The sequence below is a fragment of the mitochondrial genome of Neurospora crassa, assembly GCF_000182925.2.
Source record: "Neurospora crassa OR74A mitochondrion, complete genome".
Classification (NCBI taxonomy): domain Eukaryota; kingdom Fungi; phylum Ascomycota; class Sordariomycetes; order Sordariales; family Sordariaceae; genus Neurospora; species Neurospora crassa.
Genome location: NC_026614.1, coordinates 25770 through 37789, shown reverse-complemented (window position 1 = coordinate 37789; position 12020 = coordinate 25770). Strand labels below are relative to the sequence as shown.

Below are 12020 nucleotides of genomic sequence, written 5' to 3'. Positions count from 1 at the left end.
GGCGGGGGGACGGCTAAAAAAAAAATTAAGCGAAGCTCGCCTCGAGAAGTGGAAGGGAGGAAGGTAGGAAAGCTCGCCTCAAAAAAAACCAAATTAGCAAAGCTAAAAAAAATTTTTTTTAGCTTTGCTAAAAAAATCTTATTTCAAGTAGTTGAGATCTACAAGAGTATTCTCAATTAAACTAAGCACAGGTACTATAAATATAAAGTAACTGAAATAAAAGATTGTACTAAATTGACCTAATTCAATAAAAGGTGATTCTACATGACAAGCACCTAATTTCATTAAAATTAAGAAATTTACTACAAAAGCTCAGAAAGCGAATTTACTTAAAGGTCTAAATTGTAAACCTTTTGATCTACCTAAATCTGTTATAGGTAATAACATTATAGCTAATATTGCACTAAACATAGCAATAACTCCTAATAATTTATTAGGTATAGATCTTAATATAGCGTAGAAAGGTAATAAATATCATTCTGGCACAATAGCAGGTGGAGTTTGCATAGGGTTGGCCATTATATAATTTTCACTATCACCTAAAACATTGGGCATAAAGAAAACAAATGAACTTAAAACATATATAAAGATAAAAATAGTTATTAAATCTTTAAATAAATAATAAGGAGCAAATGTTATTCTATCGTAATTACCTGAAACACCTAAAGGGTTACTTGACCCTGCTGTATCATGAAGTGCAATCAGATGCATTAATACTAATGCTGCTAAAATAAATGGTAAAACAAAATGTAAAGCAAAGAATCTATTTAAAGTAGCATTGTTTACACTAAAACCTCCTCAAATGACAATATATTACGTATAATATTTAACTTATACTTTACACCCTTAAGGGTATATTTAGACTATATCTTAAACCCACTCATAGAGTGGATTTTGGGGGTATCGTGTTGAGCTTATTGTTGGTATAACTCACTCATTAGTCGTTGAACGTTCTTAATCCATTTTTTATATACCGAATTAAGTTTCGCTACAAATAATCTAATAAAACGGAGGTAATTTATTAAATGTCCTTGTAATTTTCCCCATTTGCCTCTAAAATATAATAAGATTAAACCCTACCTATTTTAAGGAGCCCCATTACATTTATTAATTTATATCTTTTGCAATCTATCTTGCATTATTTTGCATCAGGATAATTTAAGGTACTATAACGCAAACTTTCTCGTAAATTATTTAACCATTTTATATATTGAATATATTTCAACCCTACTAAAGGATGTAAACCTGAAAATGAAAAGAAATTTATAACTTTTTGTATATCAGATTTAGAACTAACACCAAATTGATTAAAATTATTTGTTGTATCTATTTTTCTATTAGTATTAAACATTAGTTTAAAGGCTTCAAATAAATTAGTATGTATTCTCTGTTTTAATTGAAAACAACCATCATTATTACTTTTAATAAAAAATGAACCCTCAGAACATGTAAATCCGACTATTCAATTTTTAAAAAAAGGCAATAATGTGTAATCAATAGGATTTTTAGGTATCTCAAAAACAGCAGGTGTGTTATCGGGAATTTGATTATACATCTTAATATCATTTTTGAATATATACATAGCTAAGTTAAATTGATCTGCTCTAGTATTAGTTAAGAAAAAAATCTTATTATACATAAGCAATGGGAACAATATTTCTTGTAGATCCGTTTTATTAATTACTAATTTACAAGTTGGACTTCTTAAATCCTTATAAATATTTATCTTACCTATTTTTAAAACAGAATGAATATATTCTAAAATAGAAAGATCTTCTAAATGAAGAGATATAACTAACTTAATTGCTATGAAACCTTTAGATGTTTTAGTTACTTGAATATACCCATCACCATCAACCAATCCAGCTAAAAAAGCTAAAAATGATGAAGGAATGGATATATATTCTTGTTTATCTAATCTTAAAGCCTTATTTGATTTCTTTAAAGCGTTTTGATGAATAACACCTATCGTAGGAAGGTTAGATGAAAAATTAACATGTAGTAAGATATAATAATACACAACTACAATTGAAAATAAAATAGCAATAAAAGATAAATTAATAATTAAAGTAATAATTTTTGACTCAACAATATCTTGTCCAATTCATGGAATTGCACTTATTAAATTGGTAATAACAGTAGCACCTCATAAACTCATCTGTCCATAAGGTAAAACATACGTACTTACTTATTATATCAATAATAAGCTGGAATAACTTTTAATTCGTGTATTCCATTAATTAAATACCTTTGTTTAATTAAAAGTTCCGACTGTACATTAAGCAGCATTTCAGCCACCCATTAGTGACCCAGTCTGTAGCGATTATTTATATAACCGACGGTCTTGTCCCAGCATAAGTAGAGGGATTTTAACCGTTTTCACTAACATCGCCAAATAGTACTAAAACTATTTTACATCCCTGTCGGGATGTACCACTTTAATCTTTTTTTTTCTATAAAAATTGCAAAAAGATTTATACTCATGGGACTATGGTTTATATAAGAATAAAGTATAATAAAGAATAAAGTATAATAAGGAATAAAACCTATTTGTCAGAAAAATCTTCTACTATTCACTGTCTTTTAACTAATTTTTTTTCTGTCTGCAGTGCTCTTCTAATGGTTTTTTCATTACAGTTAATAGCATTAGCTGCTTCTAAAATAGTAGAGTACTTACCGTAAATAGTTCTATTCAAGTTATATAACACAACAGGTCTTGTATTAGCAATACATTTTATTTTAGTTTCTTCTGACATAGGAGGTCTAGTTAAAGCCTTTTCTCTTATTTTTTCTATTGTTTCAGGAGAAAACTTTTTACCCCTATTTAGACTACCTATCTTTTCTCGTCTAGCGTCACTATAAAGATCTTTCATCTTTTGACGATCTATTTCAGTATGTTTGTAACCAAAACTAGAACCTGCTTCGGTTAAAATATTATAATTAGGCACTAATAGTTTTAAATATTTATCTTCTAAATCCAATAATTCCTTGTTATTTTCTTTGGTAACAACATTAGGATATAAATCTAATATAACAAAAGCAAAATTTTTCAATTCATACTTTTTAATTGCTAATTTAACTATTTTGCTACCTGTAAAATGAATAACATGATTACAGAATCTAGTATAAAATCTATTATTGGATGCAGAACCTATATAATAATCTTTTGTTGTTTTATTAATTATCATATATACACCGCTTAAATCTCTTGTATCATGTAATATTTGTTTTCAACTGGAAGGTTGATTTAAATCTTCATAAACATATACAGGGTTTATACCTAATTCATTAATAATCGTTTGTAATCTTTCAGACATTTCAGGACTATTTAAAGAACTACTTGTACAATAACCTCTTTTTACTAGATTTTTGTTAAACAATCTCTTGTTTATTCTTCCCCCCCACCTCTGGAGGAGGGGGGGCAACGAATTTGTGATATTACCTTTATTACTTATACTACCTTTATTACTTATATCAAACCATTTTGGGCTATGTTGATAACCCAGGAAGGCAGTAGCCATCATAAGTATAAGGATTACTGTTCCGATAGCTCAAACTAATGTTCTAGGAGCTCTATAAGATCCATAATACATTCCTCTTCCTATATGTAAATAAACTAAGAAGAAGAAAGCTGAAGCTGTGTTACTGTGTAAGTAACGTACTAATCATCCATTATTCACATCACGCATAATATGTTCTATAGAGTTAAAAGCTTCTAATACGTTAGGACTATAGTGCATTGCCAATGTTACACCAGTTACAATTTGTATAATTAAACAACATGCTAATAAAGAACCGAAGTTTCATAAATAACTTATGTTACTAGGTTGTGAAGCGTCAATAAGATATGAGTTAACTAATTTTAATAAAGGATGACTTTTTAATAATCTCATGGTAAATAAATTAATAAAAAAAATGAAAGAAATAAAAAAAAAATATAAAGAATAAAGATCATTAAACCAAACTTCTTCTACACCTTATTATTATTATTATTAAAACTCTTTATAATATATTAATATATTTAATATTAGTAATTTTATAGACTAGACTAGGACGAGCCTCCTGCCTCCTGCCGAAGGCAGGAGGCAGGAGGCAGGAGTCCTGGAATATAGGATATTTAAGTACTCGATTTCCCTAAAATAGGGATTAATAATAAGCAAATAAAAACAAAAACTATTGTACTACAATGCAATCCTTTTTTATTCATTTCCGTCGATGTGTTAGAGGTCAGGAGGTTTGTCGAATTGTCTTAAGAAATCCTCCCTTTCGGGGGGATTTCACCCCGGGTCCCCCGGCCTCGAACAGTATCTAAATAACTAAAGCCGTTACGGAATTCATCTCGGAGGATTCTACTTAACCTACGCAGTCTACTGCGTAATTCAATACTCATTTCAATACATATAATAAATACTCTTATAATAGGAGTTATTAATGAAGCAAATAAAAACATTCAAAATTCTTTCTTCATTATTTACTAATAGCACACGAAATGACTACACCATTAACTATGAATTAACCGGTGGAACTAATATTTTTTCAATAATATCTATGCTGGCAGGTATTATTATTATTTTTTATTAAGAGTGAGGGAGTGGACGTGGTTTAAACGCCACTCCCTCTCTAAATATTTTATAATTTTTACTTTTTCGCCCCCCCCCCCCTGCAGTACTGCAGGGGGGAAGGGGGGATTAGGAAGCTTGTGGATAAACCTACGAACTTAAATCGGGTTGTGGGGTCCCCCGATTTACAATTAAACTCTGTTACGATTTATAATATAACCCCCCTGCCCACCCAGATGTACCACGAAATAGTTCATTTCAATAGTCATCTTTCTCATATTATAAAAAAGCTTACTTAGATTCTTAACCTCCCCCCCTCCTTTGCGGAGCAAAGGAGGGGGTTGCGAAAAGATGCCAGGGTGGAAGTAGTATAATACAACCCACCTTGTATATCCACAAGATCCGCCAAGTATTGTGTCGAATATAAAAAAGTCCTATAGGCCCCATTTAGTAGGAAATTAACAGCTGGAGGTAAAAAAGGTCTGAGAATCGGTAAGATCAGTTAAGCCCAAGACCGTGTATCATAAGCACCACGTAAAAGACGCCTGGCGTGATTAAGCACATCATCATCCACGGGAATGATGCTATTAGTAAGGGGATCTCTGATATTTAAATTTGCCGAAACAGTCTCCACCTCGGAAGCCCATCCTGTCAAGGCATCCAATACAAAAACGACTATCAGACTAATTAAATCTGGATAAACATTATCTTTATCAGGGAGAGAAGAAGGGAAAGGTGGGGGAGGAGGGGAAGGAGCAGTAGGGACTAAATCCACCAACACAGGCACCAATGCTGGTGGGATTTTGATTTGGGGTTTAACTCACTCATAGAGTTCCCAACCTAGGTAGCCTACTAGGCCCAGGCCACCCACTATTAAGCCACCTACGACCACCGTAGCCGGGCTGGAATATAGTTCTTGTAATTGTATAGTTGAGTTTGTCATTATCGTATATTTTTATTTTTGGTGCTAACTACAGCTTTCTTGATCATTTTTCCTTCCTTTGAATCAGAAGAAGATGTAGAAGATGTTAAAGAAAGTAATAAAATGAATAAAGATAAATTCAAATCCAAACCTCCTTCTAACAAACTAATAAATGTAAATACATATAAAATAAATCCAACTAAAATAAATAAAGCATAATTTGTTACAATACTTGTACTTAAAGATGCTATATCTTTACTTCATTTAATTAAGACTTTTTCTAAACCAAAAGGTCCTAATAGCTCTATACTACCTTTATCTAAAATCTTAGTAATTTGTCCACCTAAATCTAAAACTAAATTTGTAATATATTTATTATAAAATAATTCAACTAAAAATCTTTGATTAAAGAAACCAAAAAGATTATAACCTAATCTAGATAATTTAAAATGAACAACTAAGTTTGGGTATTTTTCAGATAAAACTAAAGCTATTAAACTAAAAGATATAGTAAATATAAAAGGCAATAGTTTAAATAATGTAGGTACAGCAAATTCAGTATCTATCATTATCTCATGAATAGGATGAATAAATAAGCTATTATCTATAAAAAAGTTAGATCCTAAACCTATAAATATATCTTTAGTAATAAAACCAAAGAATATAGAAAATAAGGCCAATATAACTAAAGGTAAACTTAAAAAGAATCCACCCTCACCTGATACTGATCTCGGCAAATTATTGATTTCTTTTGACATATGCTTAGGCAAATAGAATTCTTCTTTTCCCGTATAACTTACATATACATATAGTCTTTCATACAATATGAAATGTCTATAAAAATGGATATAACCATTAGGGTTGGCTAAAAAAGTTAAATACAATACTTTAACAGAGTATAAAGTTGTAAATATTGCACCAATAGTAGCTATGATATATACAGCTACCCCTGAAAAACTAAATTGTCCATAAGCAGACTCTAAAATAAAATCTTTACTATAAAAACCAGTCATGTATGGGAAAGCCACTAAACTTAGGCTTGCTATTAACATAACAGAGTATGTTAAAGGTAAATAATTTTTTAACCCCCCAAACTTTCTAAAGTCTTGGTTATCAGCTACAGCGTGTATAACGCTACCAGCTCCTAAAAATAAGAGTGCTTTGTAAAATGCATGATTGATTAAATGAAATAAAGCTACATTGTAAGAAGATAAACCTATAGCTATAACCATCATCCCCAATTGACTCATTGTGGAATAAGCTATAACTTTTTTAATATCTTGTTGGAATAAACCAATAAGAGAACTAAATACAGTAGTTATTGCACCTAATCATAAACATAATAGTAAGACAGTACTACTATATTCAATTAATGGTGAACTACGCATTAATAAATATACACCTGCAGTTACCATCGTGGCAGCGTGTATTAATGCAGAAACAGGAGTAGGCAAAATTATGTTGATTCCACCCCTCCCCCCCGCAAACCTGCCCCCCCTGCAGTACTGCAGGGTGGGGAAGGGGCGGGGGAAGGGAGGGGTGGAATACGCAGTTAATTACTTAACTGATCGGACTATATCTTCATTTATGTAGCTGTGTTTAATTTTTAGTTATTACTAAAAACGGGCCCCCGCCCCCGAAGGGGGCGGGGTCCGCCGAAAGTTGATTTATTTATTATAATCAGATTTATTAATGTTATTTTTATATTTCATAATCAATAATAAATTTTCAGGATCATTATGTTTTTTATCTATTACTAACTTATATATTTTTATTCAGTTAAAATATGTAATATACTTTTTAGTTTTTAAAGGATAAAGATTAAAATATTGTACAATAGGAGATAATTTAGTGGTATTAACTGTTACATTGTAACCTTCGTAACTTTTTAATAAATGTTTTTTACCTCCTAATATTTCAGCTAAATATTCCATACAACTAGAGTTACCTTTTTGAGATAAAATATATCTTAATCTAACTAATTTAGCAGTATTAGACTTATTGTCATAAACGGAGCAAGTAAAACATCCTTCAGCATCTGTAAAACCAGATAATCAAGCATTATCTAAATTAGGTCTAAATGAACTATCTATATGAGGTATATTTTCTTTATATTTTAAATTAAACGCATTTAATCATAATTTAAATTGTTCTTTTCTAGTATCAAGAAAAATATTTCCATTAAATATAGAAATTAGTTTAATTAGATTATTTTTATCTCTAACTCTATAACAATGAGTATTTCTTACTGAATCTTGTTTTCTAACAACTCCAAACCCTAATTCTTTTTTTATCATAAATAAAATTTGAGCATCTGGGCTAGATTGTGTAATTCTAAACTCTAAATACCCATCTTTGTTAATAATAAAAGATCCGTCTCCTTCTACAAAACCTATAAATCATCATTTAAATCAACTTTCTTTTAACATAAAAGCTTCACTTGTAATCTCTGAGGAACTTCTTATCGAATTTCCTGCAAATTGTCCCTGATCTTGGATTTTTCCGAATAGACTAAATCTAAGTGGACCAAGACTTAAAACGGGATGTTCCTGCATATAGTGAAGTTTAAGGAAAGCCCTACTAAAAAAACCTTCCATCGCCATAGGTAGTCAAACGTGCAAACCCACTTGAGAACTTTTAGCCATAGCACCTATTAGTAAACATATACCTATAATAGTAGCTATATCACTATTAATATAAGGGGCTAATGAAAATACTGTTGCATAATCTAAATTACCTAGAGTTCATAGCACGACGAACATACCTATAGTTAAAAAACAATCCCCTACTCTATTAGTTAAGAAGGCAGACATAGAACTTTGATTTGCAGCTATTCTAGTAAATCAAAAACTAACTAAAAGGTATGAACAAACTCCAACACCTTCCCAACCGACAAACATTAATAAATAATTATTCGCTGTTACAAGAATTATCATCATAAAAGTAAATAAACTTAAATAACTAAAAAATCTTTGGTTATGCTTTTAAGCTAAATTTATCCTACAATTGATTTATTTATTTATAGTAACAATGGTTACTTATCTTAAAAATTTCTACCTATATTCATACCTCCCCCCCTCCACATGGAGGGGGGTTGCGATTTTATCTTTCGCTACCTCCTCCTTCCAAGGAGGAGGGAAATTGAATTTATACCCTCAACCGTCAGATGAGAACGATTAATCATTAAACTATGAATTTTACATCAATCAAGATAATCATAGAGTTTTATACCAATTATAGGGTATTTATTAAAAAATGGAACCAATATATTGGTAATATCAGTAAAGTCAACTATTGTTAAACTAACAGCAGACTTACCACCATATTTGTAAATCTTTCCTGACCCAAAGTATTCAACTATTTTCTCCATTAATCTAATATCCACTCGTAGAGTGGATATTCTAAATCTCAATTGTACTCGATAACCTAATTTACTATTGGTTGATGGCATACGAACATCAAAGTTTCCCTCAGCACTTACAAATCCTGAAATTCAATAAGGGTCTAAAAATACATTATCACAATTTATTACAGGTCTTTCAACTGGAGTATATCCAGCAAACTCTGATTTTAACGTGTCAGATAAACCTAAATTCATTGATGCTTTTATATTTACTATTTGATTTAAACCTTCAACAGTAAGATGAGCTTTATTATTTACAAGTTTTACCGCTTGTTTAAATAAAAAAAAATCCGCGGCTTTTTGAGTTAATAACGGATAATTTTCTAAATGAATAATAAGTTTATTTAAATCTTCAATTGAATCTATTGAATAATTAACTATATCTCGGTTTCGAGCTAAATGAATAGAACCAATACCACCCAAGTATTGTTGTAATAGATATAATAAGTTAAGATCTTTTGTGTGTAGACTTAATTGAAATTTCAATTGAGCACGTCAACCTAATTTACGACTTTTATTTCTATCCACTATTATGTTAAATGAACCCTCACCATCTATTAAACCAGATCAGACTCAAGGATTTACTCGTAGAGTGGAATTATAGGTAGAAAATTTTTTTTTAAAATCGAATTGCTTAGATGGGATTTTAGCAGAGTTTCAACCTTGTTGCAGGTTGAAACCGAGTTTTATACCTCTGTTTCTTTCGAAACCCCTTAGAGTACATCTTAAATCCATTAAATGTGACTTTATGGATCAACTGCCGTCTACTCGTTGCTCTTTTACAGTAGAATTACTATCGATTACTACTGACTTAGATCCGCGATTATCCATTTTGTTTTCACTCATCTTAAGGCTTGTTACCGTACCTGAGTAATTACTTCAGCCACTCATAGTTTTTCAACTACAGCTTGGTACCTTAAGCTTTAGGACTTCCCCGGAATTTGACAGTTTATCCCCATAGACGCGTTTTCCCCTAACGCGACCCCGAGGATCATGGCTCATGTACGAAATTGAATATATGTGAACTAAAGAACTTATTATTAATACAGGTATTAACATTGCCACTGTTAAACTATCAAATTGAAAACCTCAAAGAATGTTATATCACTCACTATCTATTCATCTAAATAAATTTATAGTCACAGGGATATTATTAAAACCAACCTCGAAAAAAGCTAATATAGCTAAACCTGTAGTGATTATTACACTTAAACAGGTAATTAATTGTGCACCGCTAACTCCAACTTTTCTACCAAAAAAGCCAGCAACTATAGACCCTAATAAAGGTAAGATAATGATACTTAAATACATTATTTATATTCTATTGTGATACTTCCTCTTCGGTTTACCCCAATACTCATGTATTGAGCCTGACTATATCTTAAGCTAATTATTAATATCCTTTCATATTAATAAAAACCCAACTCACATTTAGTCGATGAACTGCACACCGTTATTCCTTCCCCCCCTCCAGCGAAGCTGGAGGGGGTAGCGAATACTTGGTGCTTGGCTGCGGATATTCTACATATACAAATCGTTTTTACCATACAACGAGTCATTACCTGTTCCATTAATTATATTACTATATTAACTTGGTAGATTTGTTCTTAAGAGTTCCCCGCAATTTGAGAGTTTCGCCTTATATAAGACTAGGCGAAGGTTCACTTTCGCCTTTTGTGATCAAGATAATTTTCTCCTTTTAATCAAGACAAATTTAAATATTTTTATTCATCCCCCCCTCCAGCGAAGCTGGAGGGGGTAGCGAATTTTTTAATTCTATTATTTTATTTAATCCTTTTTCAGTTAAATGTTCTTTATTTTTAATAAGAATAGCGGCTTCTTTAAATTTAACATAATCATTATATTTAGAACCTTCAATTTTGTATTGATCAAAAAAAGGAATAATATATATAATTATATCATTAATTTTTGTAACTATAAATTCACATACTTTACGATTTTTATATTGAGCTATATAACCACAATTAAAAAATTTGACTAAACTTTTTAATAACAATATATCTCTTGAATCTTGAGCTATAGAAAAACGTAACCATACTTTAGTACCAGACATAGTTATAAAAAAATTGGCTTCTCCTGATGAGAAGCCAGCTACTCAGTTCCCCCCTCCTGGAAGGAGGGGTAGCGAAGATAAATTACTTAATATATTATTCTCAATTTTTACCCTTTTAACTGGTATTATAGAAGGAAAAGATTCCTTTAAAGTTTTAGATAAACCTCAATTAAGAGATGCTCTATGTTCCAAGATTTCTTTTAATCCTTCTAAAGTAGTATGTTTGTTTTCTAACATTAATGATACAATTTGTTTAAATATCACCAAATCTCCATATTTATTAGTTATTAATTGATACTTTTCAAAATGAGGTATAATTATATTATTTAAACTAGTTATATCACTAACTCTAAATTCAACCGTAGATCTATCATTTATTTTGGATATATATCCAATATTATCGAAATAATTTTGAATTAATAATAATAAAGCTCTATCTTTCTCGTTTAATTTTATTTGAAATCTAGCTTGTACATTTCATCCTATTTTATATCTAGGGTTCTTTAAAATAGTTACAACAAAAGAACCTTCAGCATCCGAGAACCCAGTTATAAATGAAGGATTTAAACCGGCCCACACACACGAAGTGTGTGTGGGGATTTTCCTGTGTAGCACACTAGAATAATTCCTTGATTGGATTAAATTACATGATGAAACTACAGGTAATAAATTAAAATGTAAATAGGGCCCCCGCCCCCCCGAAGGGGGGGCGGGGTCCCCCGAATAATTTGATCTTGGATTTTTAACTGGAGAGTTAATTAATCTATAGAAAGCAACTAGAATAGCTAAACCTATAGCAGATTCTGCACCTGCTACAACTATTATATAAATAGCATAAGTTTGGCCGATTATATCATCCATATTAAGTGAACTTACCAATATTAGGAATGTTATAGCTAATAGCATTATTTCAATTGAAATAAGCATTAATATAATATTTTTTCTATTTAATACGAAACCTAAAATTCCTATTAAAAAAAGTATTAAGGTAATATTCATTAGTATTTGTATTTTTTTTGCTTTTACATTGTAAAAAGTAAACTAATCTTAACTTGGATATAT

General features: G+C 30.6%; 8 protein-coding genes across 8 annotated transcripts; all 8 read right to left on the bottom strand. All coding sequences in view use genetic code 4, as the record gives it.

Moving 5' to 3' along the window:
* Positions 1-138: 138 nt before the first annotated feature.
* On the bottom strand, positions 139-3893 carry NCU16013 (cytochrome b). Its single transcript has 3 exons — positions 3498-3893; positions 2083-2176; positions 139-806 (listed from the first exon to the last, which is right to left on the bottom strand). Exons 1-3 carry the CDS (start codon positions 3891-3893, stop codon positions 139-141), a joined length of 1158 nt encoding a protein of 385 aa, YP_009126714.1.
* On the bottom strand, positions 1139-3893 carry NCU16015 (laglidadg endonuclease). Its single transcript has 2 exons — positions 3501-3893; positions 1139-2179 (listed from the first exon to the last, which is right to left on the bottom strand). Exons 1-2 carry the CDS (start codon positions 3891-3893, stop codon positions 1139-1141), a joined length of 1434 nt encoding a protein of 477 aa, YP_009126715.1.
* Positions 2547-3893, bottom strand: NCU16014 (group I intron endonuclease). The gene has a single exon. The coding sequence runs from the start codon at positions 3891-3893 to the stop codon at positions 2547-2549; it is 1347 nt and encodes a 448-aa protein (YP_009126716.1).
* A 1608-nt stretch (positions 3894-5501) lies between these two features.
* On the bottom strand, positions 5502-10195 carry NCU16012 (NADH dehydrogenase subunit 5). Its single transcript has 3 exons — positions 9872-10195; positions 8070-8462; positions 5502-6932 (listed from the first exon to the last, which is right to left on the bottom strand). The coding sequence occupies exons 1-3, from the start codon at positions 10193-10195 to the stop codon at positions 5502-5504; spliced, it is 2148 nt and encodes a 715-aa protein (YP_009126711.1).
* On the bottom strand, positions 7149-10195 carry NCU16011 (hypothetical protein). Its single transcript has 2 exons — positions 9872-10195; positions 7149-8462 (listed from the first exon to the last, which is right to left on the bottom strand). Exons 1-2 carry the CDS (start codon positions 10193-10195, stop codon positions 7149-7151), a joined length of 1638 nt encoding a protein of 545 aa, YP_009126712.1.
* NCU16010 (laglidadg endonuclease) lies at positions 8594-10195 on the bottom strand. The gene has a single exon. It carries the CDS (start codon positions 10193-10195, stop codon positions 8594-8596), a length of 1602 nt encoding a protein of 533 aa, YP_009126713.1.
* Positions 10195-11957, bottom strand: NCU16008 (NADH dehydrogenase subunit 4L). Its single transcript has 2 exons — positions 11719-11957; positions 10195-10225 (listed from the first exon to the last, which is right to left on the bottom strand). Exons 1-2 carry the CDS (start codon positions 11955-11957, stop codon positions 10195-10197), a joined length of 270 nt encoding a protein of 89 aa, YP_009126709.1.
* Positions 10599-11957, bottom strand: NCU16009 (hypothetical protein). Its single transcript has one exon. The coding sequence runs from the start codon at positions 11955-11957 to the stop codon at positions 10599-10601; it is 1359 nt and encodes a 452-aa protein (YP_009126710.1).
* Positions 11958-12020: the final 63 nt, after the last annotated feature.